General features: G+C 50.2%; 1 protein-coding gene across 3 annotated transcripts in view; it reads left to right on the top strand.

Annotated features, from left to right (window-relative positions):
- The window catches only part of stxbp4 (syntaxin binding protein 4), a 360,632-nt gene that overhangs the window by 35,454 nt on the left and 303,675 nt on the right, over positions 1 to 21,503 (top strand). For all 3 annotated transcript variants that reach the window (XM_088000770.1, XM_088000768.1, XM_088000769.1), the window contains 2 exons: positions 17,851 to 17,936; positions 19,685 to 19,814. In XM_088000770.1, the coding sequence (XP_087856896.1) occupies positions 17,851 to 17,936; positions 19,685 to 19,814 (216 nt within the window). The remainder of the gene's footprint in view (positions 1 to 17,850; positions 17,937 to 19,684; positions 19,815 to 21,503) is intronic.

Below are 21,503 nucleotides of genomic sequence, written 5' to 3'. Positions count from 1 at the left end.
GACCAGGAACCTCTCCCAATCTGTTGTTTGTTGGGAGGATTTATGGGTTAATCCTTCACTGAGTTGTTAATTCTTCCTACTTGACTGTCAAGTCCTGGAATGGAACATGAATGTGGAGCTTCTGGCTCAGAGTCAGGGACACCATCCACTGCATCACAAGATTGCCCTGCTTTAATTCTAATCAAATTAAATTATTATAAAATTGATTTAGGATTGAATCCCATAACTTCTTTAAACAGTTCTGTTTCTACTGGAGGGCTTGAAAGCAATAAAGTGTAGGAACAAATTCTTGCAGATGCTGGAATCTGAACTGAAAACAACAAATGCTGGAGATCCCAGTGGATCAGGCAGCATCCGTGGAGAGAGAGCAAACTAACGTTTCAAGTCTAGAGGACTCTTCATTAGAGCTGAAGTGAATAGCAATGAGGTTTGATGCTCCATGTGTGGAGCATTGTTTTGCTTGAATTAGAGTCATAGAGATGTACAGCATGGAAACAGACCCTTCGGTCCAACCCATCCATGCCAACCAGATATCCCAACCCAATCTAGTCCCACCGACCAGCACCCAGCCCATATCCCTCCAAACCCTTCCTATTCATATACCCATCCAATTGCCTCTTAAATGTTGCAGTTGTACCAGCCTCCACCACATCCTCTGGCAGCTCATTCCATACACGTACCATCCACTGTGTGAAAAAGTTGCCCCTTGGGTCTCTTTTATATCTTGCCCCTCTCACCCTAAACCTATGCCCTCTAGTTCTGGACTCCCTGACCCCAGGGAAAAGACTTTGTCTATTTACCCTATCCATGCCCCTCATGATTTTATAAACCTCTATAAGGTCACCCCTCAGCCTCTAACGCTCCAGGGAAAACAGCCCCAGCCTGTTTAGCCTCTCCCTATAGCTCAAATCCTCCAACCCCGGCAACATCCTTGTAAATCTTTTCTGAACCCTTTCAAGTTTCACAGCATCTTTTCAATAGGAAGGAGACCAGAATTGCACGCAATATTCTAACAGTGGCCTAACCAATGTCCTGTACTGCCACAACATGACCTCCCAACTCCTGTACTCAATACTCTGACCAATAAAGGAAAGCATACCAAACACCTTCTTCACTATCCTATCTACCTGCGACTCCACTTTCAAGGAGCTATGAACCTGCACTCCAAGGTCTCTTTCTTCAGCAACACTTCCTAGGACCTTACTATTAAGTGTATAAGTCCTGCTAAGATTTGCTTTCCCAAAATGCAGCACCTCGCATTTATCTGAATTAAACTCCATCTGCCACTTCTCAGCCCATTGGCCCATCTGGTCCAGATCCTGTTGTAATCTGAGGTAACCCTCTTCGCTGCCCACTATACCTCCAATTTTGGTGTCATCTGCAAACTTACTAACTGTACCTCTTATGCTCGCATCCAAATCATTTATGTAAATGACAAAAAGTAGAGGGCCCAGCACCGATCCTTGTGGCACTCCACTGGTCACAGGCCTCCAGTCTGAAAAACAACCCTCCACCACAACCCTCTCTCTTCTACCTTTGAGCCAGTTCTGTATCCAAATAGCTAGTTCTCCCTGTATTCCGTGAGATCTAACCTTGCTAATCAGTCTCCCATGGGGAACTTTGTCGAATGCCTTACTGAAGTCCATAGAGATCATGTCTACTGCTCTGCCCTCATCAATCCTCTTTGTTACTTCTTCATTGAATTGAATTTATCATCACGTGTACTGAGGCACAGTGAAAAGCTTTGTCCTGCGAGCAATACAGGCAGATCACAGAGTTAAGTAGCATAGATAGTAAATAATAGGTGAACAGCAGCAACAACAAAAACACAGGTACAGGCGAATGCTAAGGGTTTGTGAGTCCATTCAGTATTCTAACAACAGTAAAGTAGAAACTGTTAATTTTCTAAAGCTCTTATCAAAACCGTGTTAAATTAGTAAGCAGGGGAGTCTGCTGCAGTTGATACACCTAGAGGCTTCTGTGCTGATGAAAGGTGGGTATTGCTGCTGGAGATTGATGCCTGCTCTGCAGTTTCCACTCAAGAAATAGTTACTCTGCTACAAACACAGGGTATTCTGGAAACTTGTAGAAGCTCAGTTAATACCTGTGAAGACAGCTGACCAGTAACTGAACTCTATGAAAGGCAGAACTAAACAATGTGGCATTAAGTGAGAACAAAGTGAGGGTGGGGACAGTTAAATGAGGAGGAAGCTATGGCTCAGTGTCCCAGCTGCTGGGGAATGTTACTGACACTGAGTCAGAGATGGGGCAAAGCCAGATTCAGCATATTCTGGCCCTGTAAAAGGTTGTTTTATCAGCTCATTGGCATTAACACGGGGAATGGTGATAAATTGTTTTCAAGGGAAAGAGGGGACTGCGGGCATGGAAGGCAGCTTTCCTCAGACAGGATCCCTTCCCTCTTTCGCATTTTTATTCAATTTATTTAAAATTATCTTCAATTTCACTGCTGTAGCGCTTCCTTAGCTACTGTTCCTGCAGTTGTTGATGAGGTTCTAGTCACAGTGCATGTTAGAGGGACATCCTCCGTGGTCCCAGGGGGATGGCCCATTGCCAGCCAGGTAATACTCCATGCAGTGTTAAACAGAGCAGCCAGCATCAGCAATGACCAAGTGAACATAAGACTATTCAGCCCGTCAGGTCTACTTCATCATTCAATCATGGCTGACAGGTTTCTCAACCCCATTCTCCTGACGTTAATCTGTAATCTTTGATCTCCTTACTAACCAAGAACCTATGTATCTCTGTCTTAACCCGAGTCCCGGTGCAGAGCGATGGGGGATCCCGAGTCCCGGTGCTGAGTGAGGGGGATCGCAAGACCCGGTGCTGAGCAAGAGGCGATCCCGAGACCCGGTGCAGAGCAAGGAGGGATCCCGAGTCCCGAGTCCCGCTGTGGAGCATGGGGGGAGCCTGAGTCCTAGTGCAGAGTGAGGGGGTAACCCGAGTCCCCGTGCAGGGGGATGGGGGAGCCCAAGTCCCGGTGCAGAGCGAGGGGGATCCCGAGTGCTGGTGCAGGGGAATGGTGATCCCGAGTCCCGGTGCAGAGTGATGGGGGATCCCGAGTCCCGGTGCAGAGCGAGGGGGATCCCGAGTCCCTGAGGCGAGCGAGGGGGATCCCGAGTCCCGGTACAGAGCGAGGGAGATCCCGAGTCCCTGAGGCGAGCGAGGGGGATCCCGAGTCCCGGTGCAGAGCGAGGGGGATCCCGAGTCCCTGAGGCGAGCAAGGGGGATCCCGAGTCCCGGTGCAGAGCGAGGGGAGATCCCGAGTCCCAGTGCAGAATGATGGGGGATCCCGAGACCCGGTGCAGAGCGAGGGGAGATCCCGGGTCCCGGTGCAGAGCGATGGGGGATCCCGAGTCCCAGTGCAGAGTGAGGGGGGATCCCGAGTCCCGGTGCAGAGTGAGGGGGGATCCCGAGTCCCGGTGCAGAGTGAGGGGGGATCCCGGGTCCGGGTGCAGAGTGAGGGGGGATCCCGAGTTCTGGTGCAGAGTGAGAGGGGATCCCGAGTCCCAGTGCAGAGTGAGGGGGGATCCCGAGTCCCAGTGCAGAGTGAGGGGGGATCCCGAGTTCTGGTGCAGAGTGAGAGGGGATCCCGAGTCCCAGTGCAGAGTGAGGGGGGATCCCGAGTCCCAGTGCAGAGTGAGGGGGGAACCTGAGTCCCGGTGCAGAGTGAGGGGGGATCCCGAGTCCCGGTGCAGAGTGAGGGGGGATCCCGAGTTCAGGTGCAGAGTGAGGGGGGAACCTGAGTCCCGGTGCAGAGTGAGGGGGGAGCCCGAGCTCCAGTGCAGAGCGATGGGGATCCCGAGTCCCGGTGCAGAGCGAGGGGGGAGCCCGAGTCCCAATGCAGAGTGAGGGGGGAGCCTGAGTCCCAGTGCAGAGTGAGGGGGGATCCCGAGTCCCAGTGCAGAGTGAGGGGGGATCCCGAGTCCCAGTGCAGAGTGAGGGGGGAGCCCGAGCCCCAGTGCAGAGCGATGGGGATCCCGAGTCCCGGTGCAGAGCGAGGGGGGAGCCCGAGTCCCAGTGCAGAGTGAGGGGGGAGCGCGATTCCCGGTGCAGAGCGAGGGGGGAACCCGAGTCCCAGTGCAGAGTGAGGGGGGATCCCGTGTTCAGGTGCAGAGTGAGGGGGGATCCCGAGTTCAGGTGCAGAGTGAGGGGGGATCCCGAGTCCCGGTGCAGAGTGAGGGGGGATCCCGAATCCCAATGCAGAGTGAGGGGGGAGCCTGAGTCCCAGTGCAGAGTGAGGGGGGATCCCGAGTCCCAGTGCAGAGCGATGGGGATCCCGAGTCCCGGTGCAGAGCGAGGGGGGAGCCCGAGTCCCAGTGCAGAGTGAGGGGGGAGCGCGATTCCCGGTGCAGAGCGAGGGGGGAACCCGAGTCCCAGTGCAGAGTGAGGGGGGATCCCGGGTCCCGGTGCAGAGTGAGGGGGGATCCCGAGTCCCGGTGCAGATCAAGGGGGGATCCCGAGTCCCGGTGCAGAGCAAGGGGGGATCCCGAGTCCCGGTGTAGAGCGATGGGGATCGCGAGTCCCGGTGTAGAGCGATGGGGGATCCCGAGTCCCGGTGCAGAGTGATGGGGGATCCCGAGTCCCGGTGCAGAGCAAGGGGGTATCCCGAGTCCCGGTGCAGAGCGATGGGGGATCCCGAGTCCCGGTGCAGAGCAAGGGGGGATCCCGAGTCCCGGTGCAGAGCGATGGGGATCCTGAGTCCCGGTGCAGAGCGATGGGGGATCCGGAGTCCCGGTGCAGAGCGATGGGGATCCCGAGTCCCAATGCAGAGCGAGGGGGGATCCCGAGTCCCGGTGCAGAGCGATGGGGGATCCCGAGTCCCAGTGCAGAGCGAGGGGGGATCCCGAGTCCCGGTGCAGAGCGATGGGGGATCCCGAGTCCCAGTGCAGAGCCAGGGGGGGATGGGGGATCGCGAGTTCCAGTGCAGAGCGAGGGGGGATCCCGAGTCCCGATGCAGAGTGAGGGGGGATCCCGAGTCCCGATGCAGAGCAATGGGGAATCCCGAGTCCCGATGCAGAGTGATGGGGGATCCCGAGTCCCGATGCAGAGCGATGGCGGATCCCGAGTCCCGATGCAGAGCGATGGGGGATCCCGAGTCCCAGTGCAGAGCGAGGGGGGGATCCCGAGTCCCAGTGCAGAGCGAGGGGGGGATCCCGAGTCCCTGTGCAGGGGGAACCCGAGTCCCAGTGCAGAGCGATGGGGGACCCCGAGTCCTAGTGCAGAGCGAGGGGGGGATCCCGAGTCCCAGTGCAGAGCGAGGGGGGATCCCGAGTCCCGGTGCAGAGCGATGGGGGACCCCGAGTCCCAGTGCAGAGCGAGGGGGGGATCCCGAGTCCCAGTGCAGAGCGATGGGGGACCCCGAGTCACAGTGCAGAGCGAGGGGGGGATCCCGAGTCCCAGTGCAGAGCGAGGGGGGATCCCAAGTCCCGGTGCAGAGCGATGGGGGACCCCGAGTCCCGGTGCAGAGAGAGGGGGGATCCCGAGTCCCGGTGCAGAGCAAGGGGGGATCCCGAGTCCAGGTGCAGAGCAAGGGGGGATCCCGAGTCCCGGTGCAGAGCGAGGGGGGATCCCGAGTCCCGGTGCAGAGTGAGGGGGGATCCTGAGTCCCAATGCAGAGTGAGGGGGGAGCCTGAGTCCCAGTGCAGAGTGAGGGGGGATCCCGAGTCCCAGTGCAGAGTGAGGGGGGATCCCGAGTCCCAGTGCAGAGTGAGGGGGGAGCCCGAGCCCCAGTGCAGAGCGATGGGGATCCCGGGTCCCGGTGCAGAGCGAGGGGGGAGCCCGAGTCCCAGTGCAGAGTGAGGGGGGAGCGCGATTCCCGGTGCAGAGCGAGGGGGGAACCCGAGTCCCAGTGCAGAGTGAGGGGGGATCCCGGGTCCCGGTGCAGAGTGTGGGGGGATCCCGAGTCCCGGTGCAGAGCAAGGGGGGATCCCGAGTCCCGGTGCAGAGCAAGGGGGGATCCCGAGTCCCGGTGTAGAGCGATGGGGATCCCGAGTCCTGGTGTAGAGCGATGGGGGATCCCGAGTCCTGGTGTAGAGCGATGGGGGATCCCGAGTCCCGGTGCAGAGCGATGGGGGATCCCGAGTCCCGGTGCAGAGCAAGGGGGGATCCTGAGTCCCGGTGCAGAGCAAGGGGGGATCCCGAGTCCCGGTGTAGAGCGATGGGGATCCCGAGTCCTGGTGTAGAGCGATGGGGGATCCCGAGTCCTGGTGTAGAGCGATGGGGGATCCCGAGTCCCGGTGCAGAGCGATGGGGGATCCCGAGTCCCGGTGCAGAGCAAGGGGGGATCCTGAGTCCCGGTGCAGAGCAAGGGGGGATCCCGAGTCCCGGTGCAGAGCGATGGGGATCCTGAGTCCCGGTGCAGAGCAATGGGGGATCCGGAGTCCCGGTGCAGAGCGATGGGGATCCCGAGTCCCAGTGGAGAGTGAGGGGGGATCCCGAGTCCCAGTGCAGAGCCAGGGGGGGATCCCGAGTCCCAGTGGAGAGTGAGGGGGGATCCCGAGTCCTGGTGCAGAGCGAGGGGAGATCCCGAGTCCTGGTGCAGAGCGAGGGGGGATCCCGAGTCCCGGTGCAGAGCGATGGGGGATCCCGAGTCCCAGTGCAGAGCGAGGGGGGGATCCTGAGTCCCAGTGGAGAGTGAGGGGGGATCCCGAGTCCCAGTGCAGAGCGATGTCGGATCCCGAGTCCCAGTGCAGAGCGATGTCGGATCCCGAGTCCCAGTGCAGAGCAAGGGGAGATCCCGAGTCCCAATGCAGAGTGAGGGGGGATCCCGAGTCCCAGTGCAGAGCGAGGGGGGATCCCGAGTCCCGGTGCAGAGCGAGGGGGGATCCCGAGTCCCAGTGCAGAGTGAGGGGGGATCCCGAACCCTGATGCAGAGTGAGGGGGGATCCCGAGTCCCAGTGCAGAGCGAGGGGGGATCCCGATTCCCGGTGCAGAGCGAGGGGGGATCCCGAGTCCCAGTGCAGAGCGAGGGGGGATCCCGATTCCCGGTGCAGAGCGAGGGGGGATCCCGAGTCCCAGTGCAGAGCGAGGGGGGATCCCGAGTCCCGGTGCAGAGCGAGGTGGGATCCCGAGTCCCAGTGCAGGGGGATGGGGGATCGCGAGTTCCAGTGCAGAGCGAGGGGGGATCCCGAGTCCCGATGCAGAGTGAGGGGGGATCCCGAGTCCCGATGCAGAGCAATGGGGAATCCCGAGTCCCGATGCAGAGTGATGGGGGATCCCGAGACCCGATGCAGAGCGATGGGGTATCCCGAGTCCCGATGCAGAGCGATGGGGGATCCCGAGTCCCAGTGCAGAGCGAGGGTGGGATCCCGAGTCCCAGTGCAGAGCGAGGGGGGGATCCCGAGTCCTAGTGCAGAGCGAGGGGGGATCCCGAGTCCCAGTGCAGAGCGAGGGGGGATCCCGAGTCCCGGTGCAGAGCGATGGGGGATCCCGAGTCCTAGTGCAGAGCGAGGGGGGGATCCCGAGTCCCAGTGCAGAGCGATGGGGGATCCCGAGTCCTAGTGCAGAGCGAGCGGGGGATCCCGAGTCCCAGTGCAGAGCGAGGGGGGATCCCAGGTCCCGGTGCAGAGCGATGGGGGACCCCGAGTCCCAGTGCAGAGCGAGGGGGGAATCCCGAGTCCCAGTGCAGAGCGATGGGGGACCCCGACTCCCAGTGCAGAGCGAGGGGGGGATCCCGAGTCCCAGTGCAGTGCGAGGGGGGATCCCGAGTCCTGGTGCAGGGGGATGGGGGATCCCGAGTCCCAGTGCAGAGCAAGGGAAGATCCCGAGTCCCAGTGCAGAGCGATGGGGGATCCCGAGTCCCGGTGCAGAGCGAGGGGGAACCCGAGTCCCGGTGCAGAGCGAGGGGGAACCCGAGTCCCGGTGCAGAGCGACGGGGGAACCTGAGTCCCAGTGCAGAGTGAGGGGGGATCCCGAGTCCCGGTGCAGAGCAATGGGGTTCCTGAGGCCCAGTGCAGAGTGATGGGGAACCCGAGTCCCGGTGCAGAGTGAGGGGAGATCCCGAGTCCCAGTGCAGAGCAAGGCCGAACTTGACTCCTGGTGTAGAGCGAGGGGGAGCCCGACACCCGTTGCAGAGCGTAAATGTGTATCTGAGGTTTGGTTGCTGTGTTGACAACAATTGGAATTTAACCAATCAGTTTAAAATATGCCCCAGGATAATAAAACCCAATCAAATCTGAATTTATTGTTTTGCCAACATTGAACCAATGAGGTGATCCAATGTTAGGGCATATAAGAATGTGGACGTTTTGAGAATTTGTCAGAGAGCAACTGCGATGGAGAGAGAAACTGCTGGAGAGCAAACTGTCAATCTCACATCTTACCCTCAAAGAAATTAGAAAACACTCTCTGTCAAAGAAACTCTGAAACATACTCACAGTAAAAAGAAAGTAAATGAACCAGGGAGATCAGCACCTGGAAGAGTGAAGACACAGAAGAAGACAGAGACTGTGTGGTTTTGAAATTGAGTTGATGTAATTTTAATAGGTGTCATATTGAACAGCATATTGTTATAGAGTTGGAATCAGACAGTAAGCAGTTAAGGGACAAGGAGGCTGAGATTTGTGAATAGTTTTTTTTAAAGTTCACCTTTAAAGTTAGAAAATAAATTGATGTATTTTCTTTAAATAATGGTATTTGGGAGTTCTCTGTCACTCATATTTTAACACTGTGAGGCGAGATTTTCCGGGTGTTTGGTTTAATTAACAGAGGGGCTCACCTCTGTGTCATAACAAAGTTGTGAAAAAGAATCATCATCAAATCCCTAGTGTTGAAACGGGCCCTTCGGCCCAACAAGTCCACACCGACCCCTCTAAAGAGTAATTCACCCAGACCCATTCCCCCTACCCTAAAGTTACCTGTGACTAATGCACCTAACCTACACATCCTGAACACTATGGGCAATTTAGCATGGCCAACCCACCTAACCTGCACATCTTTGGACTTTGGGAGGAAATCCATGCAGACACAGGAAGACTGTGCAAACTCCACACAGACAGTCGCCCGAGGCTGGAATCGAACCTGGGTCCCTGGCGATGTGAGGCCGGACTGCTAATAGAACTTGACAATAGGGTGGGGCTTTTTTCACTGGAGCCCAGGAGGTTGAGATTTGTAGAGTTCTTATGGAGATTTATAAAATCATGAGGGCCTTGTATAAGGTGAATAGCAAAGGTCTTTTCCCTAGGGCAGGGGAGTTGAAAACTAAAGGAAATAATTTTACAGCAAGAGGAGAAAAATTTCAAAGGGACCTGAGGGGCAATGTTTTCACATGGAGGGTGGTTCATATCTGGAGTGAACTGCCAGAGGAAGTGGTAGATGCAGATGGAGTTACAGCATTGAGAAGATATTTTGACAGGTACTTGAATAGAAAAGTATAGCGGGATATGAGCCAAATGCAGGCAAATAGGACTCATTTAGTTTGGGAAACTTGGTTGGTATGGATGAGTTGGACTGAAAGTTCTGTTTCTGTGCTCTATGACTCCATAAGTACTCAGATTCAGGCACAGCATGCACATGTTTCTGTATAAGATTTAATTCACTGTTCACCATGAGGAATTCTCAGCTCAGATACAGCACAGTGTTAAATACATAATAAAACTCTCTCTACAATGTCCCTATCAAATACCTCCAGGACAGGGACAGCACGGGATTAGATACAGAGTAAAGCTGTCTGTATACTGTTCCATCTGCAAGGATCCCTATTTCACTGACCCTTGGGCAAGTGGTGAATGTGGATGAGCAATGGGGACAGGATTGTCCCATTTCTGATGCAGTGCACAGTTCAATTTCTAGCACGGGATGAAAACAAATTACTGCGGATGCTGGAATCTGAAACCAAAAGAGAAAATGCTGGAAAATTTCAGCAGGTCTGGCAGCATCTGTAAGGAGAGAAAAGGAGTGAGACTCGAGACGTCAGCTCTTTTCTCTCCTTACAGATGCTGCCAGACCTGCTGAGATTTTCCAGCATTTTCTCTTTTGGTTTCAATTTCCAGCACTATTGTTATCTTCCATCAAACAGGAAGAATGTCCCCTTTGGTCAGGTTGCTATATGAAATGAATGAATGAGAAGGGTTTTGATCCACTGTGTGTGAATGGGAAGCAGTTTGAAACTTTGTACCCTAAGTAAGCAACAGGAGACTCGGTCTATCTGTTTTATGTTAGCAATCTGCCAGTTTTGTGGTCTTGTTACCCTGTTTGTATTAGGAGAAAATTTGTCTTTAACCCAACGGCCTTTTACTCATTGTCTTACTGTTTTGGGACAGATTGTTTGTTGATTTATGGGATTAAAATGGAGAAACAAAAAGCAAAGGGAAATTAATTTGATGGCTTGTATGCTTTTATGAAATAGCTTTACAAATCTGTCCAAAGCATATTAACCTTAACCCTCTCAGCAGCCAGCCCTGGCTTTGTTGATGCTAATGTGAACACAGTTAGGCAGTTGCCTTATATTATTAGCTAGTAAGTAAGTGCTGGCCAGCTCTATGCTCAGTATTTCCTGTTAAAACTCAGGAGCCGCACTCTGGCACAGCAGCCCCTGCCATGCGTGATGTGCTAGAAGGCAATGGTCTGACAAGGTACTTGTGGAATTAACATGACTCAAGGACTTCTGAGTTCGTGACCTTCTCCTGTCAAGTTTTCCAAGGACATGTCTGAGATAACAAATATGGAAACTGTTCAGCCTTTTAGCCTGGGTGAAAGCGAGGACTGCAGATGCTGGAGATTAGCGTTGAGAGAGTGGTGCTGGAAAAGCACAGCAGGTCAGGCAGCATCTGAGGGACAGGAGAATCGATGTTTCGGGCAAAAGCCCTTCATCATTCCTTTTCACCTGCCAACCTTAAATTGTCATGGTCTCACCACTGCGGAGGAGTGTGTTGAGGATCCAGACTTGATTCTTCAGGGGTTTGACAGGGTAAATGCTCAGAGGATGTTTCACTCATTGGAGAATCGAGGACTAGAGGAGATAGTCTCACAATTAAGGGGCATCAATTTCAGACTGAGATATGAAGGAATTTTATTCTCTCAAGGGTGGTGAGTCTTTGGAACTCCTTGCCAAGGAGTGGGTGGGTACAGAATCCTTGTGTATTTTTAAGGCTGAGATATGTAGATTTTTGATGAGTCGGAGAATCAAGGTTTACCGGGAAAATACAACATAATGATTATGAGGAATGTTGGATTTGTCATGATCCTATAGAATGGCAGAGTAGACCTGAGGGGAAAAAAGGAAGACTCCACTTCCTATTGTTTGTAGTTTTGTGGTTTAAAACTCAGAACTTAGTGGTCTCAGTCAGACTGCTGTAGTTCCACACTCTTACTCAGCCTGGACAAAAAACAGTCGATTTTGCAGTGAATGTTTTAACTGCAGCCACAGGTACCTGATCACTGGTGATTCTGAAACCTAGATATGTGAAGCTATCAACAATCTCCAGGGTCACATTCTCAATGTTGATAGATGAGTATACAGCAATATCCTGAACCATGACATTTTAGAACATAGAACATTACAGCCCTCGATCTGGCACCGACCTGTGGAACCAATCTGAAGCCCATTGCACCTACACTGTTCCATATCATCCATATGTTTATCCAATGACCATTTAAATGCCCTTAAAGTTGGCGGGTCTACTACTGTTGCAGACAGGGCGTTTCACACCCCTACTACTCTCTGAGTAAAGAACCTAAATCTGACATCTGTCCTATATCTATCACCCCTCACTTTAAAGCTATGTCCCTTCATCCTAGCCAACACCATCCGAGGAAAAAGGCTCTCACTATCCTCCCTATGTCCTCTGATCATCTTGTATGTCTCTATTAAATCATCTCTCAACCTTCTCTGTAACAAAAACAACCTCAAGTCCCTCAGCCATTCCTCATAAGACCTTGCCTGCATACCAGGCAACATCCTAACAAATCTCCTTTGAACCCTTTCCAAAGCTTCCACATCCTGCCTATAATGCGGTGACCAGAACTGTACACAATACTCCAAGTATGGCTGCCCCAGAGTTTTGTACAGCTGCAATATGACCTCATGACTCTGAAACTAAATCCCTCTACCAATAAAAGCTAACACACTGTATGACTTCTTAACAACCCTATCAACCTGGTGGCTACTTTTAGGGATCTATATACATGGACACTGGGATCTCTCTGCTCCTCTACGTTGCCAAGAATCTTATCATTAGCCTTTTTTTAATACACTTTTGGGATGTGGACATCGCTGGTTGGACCCATATTTCTTGTCCATTTCTGGTTTCCCTTAAAAAGGTGGGGGTGAGCTACCTTCTTGAATCGTTGTAGTCTACCTGCTATAGGTAGACCCACAATGCCCTTGGGAGGAAATTCCAAGACTTTGATTCAGTGACAGTGAAGGAACGGTGATATACTTCCTAGTCTAGATGGTGATGGGCTTGGAGGGGAACTTGCAGCAGGTAGTATTCCCATGTATCTGCTGCCCTTGTCCTTCTACCTTCTAGATGGAAGTGGTCATGGGTTTGGAAGGTGCTGTCTAAGGATTTTTGGTGAATTACCGTGGTGCATCTTGTAGATAGTACACACTGCTGCTACTCAGCATTGGTGGTGGAGGGAGTGGATGCTTGTGGATGTGGTGCCAGTCAAGTGGGCTACTTTTTCCTGGATGGTATCAGGCTTCTTGAGTGTTGTTGGAGCTGCACCCATCCAGGCAAGTATTCCATCACACTCCTGACTTGTGCCTTATAGATGGTAAAAACAAGGACTGCAGATGCTGGAAACCAGATTCTAGATTAGAGTGGTGCTGGAAAAGCACAGCAGGTCAGGCAGCATCCGAGGAGCAGTAAAATCGACGTTTTGGGCAAAAGCCCTTCATCAGGAATACAGGCAGAGAGCCTGAAGGGTGGAGAGATAAATGAGAGGAGGGTGGGAGTGGGGAGAAATAGACAATAGACAATTGGTGCAGGAGTAGGCCATTCTGCCCTTCGAGCCTGCACCACCATTCAATATGATCATGGCTGATCATCCTTAATCAGTATCCTGTTCCTGCCTTATCTCCATAACCTTTGATTCCACTATCCTTGAGAGCTCTATCCAACTCTTTCTTAAATGAATTCAGAGACTGGGCCTCCACTGCCCTCTGGGGCAGAGCATTCCACACAGCCACCACTCTCTGGGTGAAGAAGTTTCTCCTCATCTCTGTCCTAAATGGTCTACTCCGTATTTTTAAGCTGTGTCCTCTGGTTTGGCACTCACCCATCAGCTGAAACATATTTCCTGCCTCCAGAGTGTCTAATCCTTTCATAATCTTATATGTCTCAATCAGATCCCCTCTCAGTCTTCTAAACTCAAGGGTATACAAGCCCAGTCGCTCCAGTCTTTCAGCATAAGATAGTCCCGCCATTCCAGGAATTGACCTCGTGAACCTACGCTGCACTCCCTCAATAGCCAGAATGTCTTTCCTCAAATTTGGAGATCAAAACTGCACACAGTACTCCAGGTGTGGTCTCACCAGGGCCCTGTACAGCTGCAGAAGAACCTCTTTGCTTCTATACTCAATCCCTCTTGTTATGAAGGCCAGCATGCTATTAGCCTTCTTCACTACCTGCTGTACCTGCATGCTTACCTTCATTGACTGGTGTACAAGAACACCCAGATCTCTCTGTACTGCCCCTTTACCTAAATTGATTCCATTTAGGTAGTAATCTGCCTTCCTGTTCTTGCCACCAAACTGGATAACCATACATTTATCCACATTAAACTGCATCTGCCATGCATCTGACCACTCACCTAACCTGTCCAGGTCACCCTGTAATCTCTTAACATCCTCATCACATTTCACCCTGCCACCCAGCTTAGTATCATCAGCAAATTTGCTAATGTATATATTGTAAAAAGCTGCGGTCTCAGCACTGATCCCTGTGGTACCCCACTGGTCACTGCCTGCCATTCCGAAATGGAGCCTTTATCACTACTCTTTGTTTCCTGTCAGCCAACCAACTTTCAATCCAAGTTAGTACTTTGCCCCCAATACCATGCGCCCTAATTTTGCTCACTAACCTCCTATGTGGGACTTAACATGTGGGAAAGTAGCATAGAGTACAATAGTTGATTGGGGGAGGGGATGAAGGTGATAGGTCAGGGAGGAGGGTGGAGTAGATAGGTGGAAAAGAGGATAGACAGGTAGGACAAGTCATGGGGACAGTGCTGAGCTGGAAGTTTGGAACTGGGGTGAGGTGGGGAAAGGGGAAATGAGGAAACTGTTGAAGTCCACATTGATGCCCTGGGGTTGAAGATGAGGCGATGGTGGACAGACTTTGAGGATTCAGGAGGTGAGCTATTCACCGCAGTATTCCTTGCCTCTAATCTGCTCGTGTAGCTACTGTGTTGTGATGAGTCCAGTTGAGTTTCTGGTCAATGGTAACCCACCAGAATGTTGATATTGGCAGATTCAGTGATGGCAACACCATTAAATGTCAAGGGGCAGTGGTTAGATTGTCTCTTAGTGGAGATGGTCATTGCCTGGCATTTGCATGGTTTGAATCTTACTTGACATCTGTCAGCCCGAAGCTGGATATTGTCCATATCTTGTTGCATTTGAATACAGACTGTTTCAGTATCTGTGGAGTGGCGAACGGTGCTGAACATTGTGCAATCATCCGCGAATATCCCCACTTCTGACCTGATGATGAAGGGAAAGTCATTGATGAAGCAGCTGAAAATGGTTAGGCCTAGGACACTCCTTTGAGGGACTCCTGCAGAGATGTCCTGGAGCTGAGATGACTGAATAAAAGAACCCGAATTAGGTGTCTTATGATGATCACATAGATTATCATGGGGAAAAAAAACATCTGGTTTACTAATGTCCTTTAGAGAATGTATCTGCCATCCTTACCTGGTCTGACTTAAATGTGACTCCGGACCAACAGCAATGTGGTTGACTCTTAGCTCTCCCCTGGGCAGTCAGGGATGGGCAATAAATGCTGGCCCAGTCAGCAGCACCCTGTGAGCAAATTTAAATAAAATGTGGGTTCAAATCCCGCTGTAACAGATGGTGACATTTGATTTTAAAAGCATTTGGAATTTAAAGCTAGTCTAATGTTGACCAGGTCACTAAACACTTTGTTGTTAATACCTATCTGGTTCACTGAATATCCTTCAGGGAAGGAAATCTAGCCCTTTGGCCTACATCTTATCCCATATCCACAGCAAATTGCATTTCCTTCTTTGTAAGTGGTAATGTCACTCAACTAGAAATTGCCAAATTCCCAGGGCTAATCTCCTTGGGACCTGGGTTCAAATCTCATCCCGGTAGCTGATGAAATTTAAACTTAATGAAAGTATCCAGAGTTTAAAGCTACTCACAGTAATGGTGACAATGATAGCCATGATCGTTTGGACAATGTGGTGGTTCTGTCACGGTAATGTCACTCGATAGTAATCCAGAGCCCCAACAATGCTCTGGAGGCATGGGTTCAAATGTCATTCTGGTAGATTGTGAAATCTGAATTTGATAAGAGGCTGAATTTTTTTAAAAAGCCTCATGACCACCATGTAACTACTGGCAATGTTCGCCATAGCCCCTTATAGAGGTTTATAAAGTCATAGAATTCCTAGAGTTTGGAAGCAGGCCATTTGGCCCATTGAGTCCACACCAACCCTCTGGAGAGCAAATAAGGAGTTCGGAGATCAGTGGGCCTTCATCAAATCCTCTGGACTGATGCAATGGAATTGTGTTTCCCCAGTATGGCACTGGAGATAGTGCCAAGGAAGTCTACCAGGATGTTGCCTGGACTGGAGAGTGTCAGTGATGAAGAGCAGTTGGACAGACTGGGGTTGTTTTCCTTAGAGCAGAGGGGACTGAGATGTATAAAACCTAATGGGGCATAGATAGGATAGACAGGGAGAAACATTTCCCCTTGACAGTGGGATCAGCAGGGGGCAGAGATTTAAGGAATGGGACAGAAGGTTCCAAGGTGATGTGAGGAAAACATACTGTCTCAGAGGGTGATGGGAATCTGGAACTCACTGCCTATAAGGCTGGTAAAGGCAGAAACACTCCTGATATTTATGGAGTATTTAGATGGGCAGTAATGATGCCAAAACATACAAGGCGAGGGACCAAGTGCAAGACATCAGGATTAGGATAATCAGGTGATTCTTCTTGGCCAGTGCAGACTTGATGGGCCAAAGGGCCTTTTTCTGTGCTATAGATCTCTATGACTCTAATATCTTTTCCTCCTCCCATAACTCCTGTGTTTGTTTATTTGTCTGTTTGGCTGTGTCTATGTCCATGTATGTGCAGCAGTTTAGATGGGCAGTAAAACTGAAGCAAGCAGTGTTGTAAGTTAATACTTCATATCTTGTTTTCCTTTCATTAGAAATGATTTCTTTGTAATAAATGGGAGTTTCTTGTTAGATACAAACGCCTGGTCAGTATTTTCTGACAATCTGACAGGTAAACAGGAAGACTTGGAGTAATTTGATTAAATCTTTAATTTTTGTGATGACCTTGGGGTTAGTCGGGCTCAAGTGTCAGTGTACATTCCTGAGTGAATTGTGGTTCTGCCTGGACCCAAACTTTCTCAGAGTTCCTTTGATGCCTTCACCTGAAGGGCACGGGCAGTGAAGGGCACGGTTTCCATCTATTGCCCTGAGAAGACACTGTTGAGGACATGCCAATGGAGAGGCTGTGTACTGAGAGGTAACCATGTGGACTCCAAACAGAAGTAGGAGAAAGTGAGGACTGCAGATGCTGGAGATCAAGTTGGGAGTGTGGTGCTTGAAAACCACAGCAGGTCAGGCAGCATCCAAGGAAATGTTGAAAGGCTTTTGCCCAAAACGTCGATTCTCCTGCTCCTTGGATGCTGCCTGACCTGCTGTGCTTTTCCAGCACCACGTTCTCGACTCTGAACAGAAGTAGATAAGCATGTTCATCACCCACAGTTGGATACACATTCTAAATGAGGAAGAATTTCTTCAGCCAGAGGGTGGCTAATCTATGAACTCAGAGGCCAAGTCATTCAGTGTATTCAAGACAGAGATTAATCGGTTCTTATTGGTAAGGGGTTCAAAGGTTAATGAGAGGAGGCAGGAGAATAGGGTTGAGAAATGTATCAACCATGATCAAATGTTAGAACAGATTTGAGGGACTGAGTGGCTGACATCTGCTGTTATATCTTATGGTCTAATGGTCACACTGGCTGAGATTACCACGAAAGTCCTATCTTCCAAACCTTTCCCCTCGCCTGAGACATGGTGATCATCAGGTTAACCCACCACCAGTCACCTCTCTGGTCCTCTGGGACTATGGCGATTTTGCCTTTACCTTTTACTCAACCAGAAGAGTCAATCCCTGGTCTCGGCCAGATTGGAGCCTGGGCTTCAGCAACGTGCTTGGGCTAAGGAGAGGAAGATTCAGTCAGGGTTCCTACTCCATGTTGCTGTCCCATTATCACATAGTCTGACGTCAGGATCTTGTGATGCCTGCCTGTATGGACGATCTGCCTGACATTGTTCATGGCCTGGACTCACGAAAACTGAGTATAATCAAAACACAATTGCTAGGAATAAACACCAGCGACTGCAGAAAGAAAGACAGTCAACATTTCGAGTGAGTGAGCTTTCGTTAGAAGCGATTAGCTGTTGAGGCAAATACCAGAGCAAGTTTCATGGGGCCAGTTCAGAGCAGGGTTGTTAACCAGTGATAAGGCGTCCTGCTCTATCCTCTCAGATTGGAAGCCAAATGAGAAGGCCTTCAGATTTCTGGGCCTGTTTGAGATGCTGTGGGGTTGGGGCTGGGGGTGAGGGGTTTGGTGGACGGCAAAACAAATACTTTCCTTTCTAATTGTTGCCTTGTCCTTTCAGGAAAGAATTTGCGGAACTGATGGAGAAGTACGATTGTCACAGTGATGCTGGATCAGCCCGCAGCTCACCTACTCCCCATGCTGCTGGTGAGAATCACAGGCTCAAAGGCTCTGACTGAGGGAACATATAGTGTCACCGATTGAAACTCCTCTGGATTTGCCTTCTATTTGCAGGAAATATATTGCCGCTTCTTCACTGTCACTGGGTCAAAATCCTGGAATTCCCTCCCCAAGGGCATTGTGGGTCGACCCACAGCACACGGACTACAGCGGTTCAAGATGGTAGCTCACCCCCACCTTCCCAACGGCAACCATGGACTAGCAACAAATGCTGGCCAGTGCTGCCCAGTTCCCACAAGTGAATAAAAACAAATCACCGCTCCTACAGTACCAGATATTAATTGAATCTTTCAGATTATCCTTCTGTGCTGTCTAGCTACTTAAGACAAAGAGGATTTTCAATCTATAAATATAGGCTGCATTGTCAAAAAGAGACTGCCTTGAAGATTTATATCACTAGTTTCTTCCAGTATATTTCTGATCTTCTGGATGTGTGCCTGTGCCATGCAATATAATGCCTGTTCTGGATCAGTGCAGTGCTTTGTGGAAGCAGATATTGTTCTAGATTAATAGTAATACAGTCAGGAACAGGAGGCTATTTGGGATGTGCATTGTAAACACTGACTGTTATGGATCACTGTGATAGTACATATGGAGATTGACTGACTGTTAGGGAGCAACACAAAGTGTGACCGCACATTTCAGATAAGTGAGGAAATGTGCAGCATTACTGCCTGTTCTGGCCAGTTTGCAACTGCGCAGGCTGTACGAGAGTAAAATGGGTAATGTTATGAATTGTGAAAGTACCTGGCTCATTGATATGTTGTTGCCATGTTTTTGCTGTCCTGAGTTGGACCATCATGAAGAGTGAGTGAGCAACCCTGGGTGACTTTGCAAACTCTCTTCTTAGATAACAGCTGAGGTTTATATTTGTGTTATCACTGTTTTTAATCAACCTGTCAGACATGTTGTGACACGCCTGTAGGACAGATGTCACTGGGACCTGGGCCGTCTGACAAATGCCTTCATACTGCCAACTGCAAGGGGCTTCAGAATAGATCAAAGGCTTTCTGAGCAGGAAATGGAGAGGATCAGGGTGACAGGTGTTGAGATGGGAAGAAAAGGAGAAAGGAAGCTGAGGGACAACTTTTTTTACACAGAGGGTGGTACGCATATGGAATGAGCTGCCAGCAGAAGTGGTTGAGGTGGGTACATTAACAACATTTAAAGGGCATTTGGACAAATACATGGATAGGGAAGGATTAGAAGGGTATGGGCCAAGTGCAGGGCAGTGGGGCTAGTGTGGATGGACGGTTTGGTCTGCATGGACCAGTTGGGCCAAAGGGCCTGTCTCCATGGACTCTATGACTCCATGATTCTCTGATTCCGGAAGGGGGATTCAGAGTGCAGGATATGATGCTGAGGTTTCACTGCTAATGGTTAATGGGATAGATAATATTGGATAGATCAGGAGAGTGTGCGTAGATTGGGAGTCAGAGGTGAAGGAGTTGTGCAGGGTTAAAGGGAAAAGGAACAAAGTTATAAACAGTTCCAGGAGCTAGTGCAGACATGATGGGATGAATGGCCTTCTCCATCACTACAACAATTCTGTAGTTCTGATTTTGCAAGCAGAGTGTATAGTGCGTCTTCTAGGGATTTGAAAATAAGGAGAAGAATTGGTGAGGCTGAGGTCACGTGCACAATGAAGACCAAAGCGGAAAACGCAAATGTTCAAAACAGAAAGCCTTCAATGATGTTCTCATTGTCGTACTCAGGTAAACACCTCGAGAGCACGTCATCAACATCCTTATGCAGCTGCCCGAGTCCACAGCTCTTAAGCCCGAACGATATTGTGGCTAGCAACAGTGGGATTGTTACTACAAACACAGCAGCACCAACCAGAAGGTAATCATCTCCTCAGCACCCAGCAGGGTCTCAGCTATTGGGGCTCTTATCCCCTGTAAAGGGTCTGATGGTCTGGCCCTTGGGGGTCAGTTTTCCTGTCTCACCCTCTCTGTCACATGCTGTTCCCTATCAGCACCCAGCAGTGAACTGTGCTGTCTGACAGAGGAGTTGACTCAATTGATAATATGGAAAAGTATTGCTGACCTGATCTTCCTGATCTACTAGCTCATAGGATAATGCCTTCATCCCAGAAATCAACCCTTTTCCAAACTGCTTCCAATGAAAGTGTTATCTCTCCTGAAGGATTAAGACTGAAACTGTACACAATACTCAAGAGGGTTTGTCACCAGTGTTCTCTTCAGTTCTTTGGAATAGTTCTCTCTGCATTATTAGTCCAGTTGTTGTTTTTGTGACGCCATAGTCTTACCGGACTTTAGGGCTGCTTCCTCATTAGAATGAGGGGACTGGTGGTAGTCTATCCTTAGGGTCACCATGCCTCAGGTAAGGGCAAAGCCGAGAAGGTGGAAGCCTTCATAGTAACCTTGGCTACTACCTCAGGAATTGAACCCATGCTAGTGACGTCACTCTCTATCTCAGACCAGCCATCCAGCCAACTGAGCTAACTGAAAGAATTAAGAAAAACAATGTAAGAGAAACGTTTTCACAATAATTGGTTAAGGTTCAGAATGACAGTGCGGTGAGGCAGAGTCAATTGAGGCTTTCAAAAAGAAATTGCATGTTATCTGAAGAGGAACAATGTTTTGAGAAGATTTGTAGCTCAGGTTGAGGTTCTGGATGTAGGTTTGCTTGCTGAACTGGAAGGTTCATTTCCAGACGTTTCGTCACCCTACTAGGTAACATCTTCAGTAGGCCTCAGGCGAAGCAGTGTACATGATCCCTGCTTTCTATTAATATGTTTGGGTTTCTTTGGGTTGGTGATGTCATTTCCTGTGGTGAAGTCACTTCCTGTTATTTTTCTGAGGGTGGTAGATGGCATCTAACTCGATGTGTTTGTTGATAGAGTTCCAGTTGGAATGCCATGCTTCTAGGTATTCTCATGCATGTCTCTGTTTGTCTTGTCCTAGGATGGATGTGTTGTCCCAGTCGAAGTGGTGTCCTTTCTTATCTGTACGTGAGGATACTTGTCAGAGAGGGTCATGTCATTTTGTGGCTAGTTGGTGTTCATGTATCCTGGTGGCTAGTTTTCTGCCTGTTTGTCCAATGGGTCTGAGGGGGGTTCTTGGTTTGTGAATTTTGTGAAACCTTCAAGACCATCGATAATACCCTTACTGGCATAAAATTCACTAAAGAGGAGGAAAACAACAACAAACTGCCATTCCTAGATGTCATAGTAGAGCGAACAGCCAATGGGGAACTTCAAACCAGCGTCTACAGAAAACTAACACATAAGGACCAATAATTGAACTACAGAAGTAATCACCCCAACACCCACAAACAAAGCTGCATCAGAACATTGTTTCAATGAGCCAACACACACTGCAGCACTCTCCCCTACATCAAAGACATCTCGGCAATGACTGCCAGACTCCTCAGACTTCTTGGCATCATGGTAGCCCACAAACCCACCGACACACTAAAACAGCAGCTAATAAACTTCAAAGACCCTTTTCAGACAACAAGCAAAACTAATGTCATTTACAAAATACCGTGCAAGAACTGTAACAAACA

The sequence above is a fragment of the Chiloscyllium plagiosum genome, unplaced genomic scaffold (genome assembly GCF_037043375.1).
Source record: "Chiloscyllium plagiosum isolate Xiang-an unplaced genomic scaffold, Cpla_swu_hap1 HiC_scaffold_25, whole genome shotgun sequence".
Classification (NCBI taxonomy): domain Eukaryota; kingdom Metazoa; phylum Chordata; class Chondrichthyes; order Orectolobiformes; family Hemiscylliidae; genus Chiloscyllium; species Chiloscyllium plagiosum.
The sequence above is the reverse complement of the archived record's forward strand: the minus strand, read 5'-3'. Positions and strand labels throughout refer to the sequence as shown.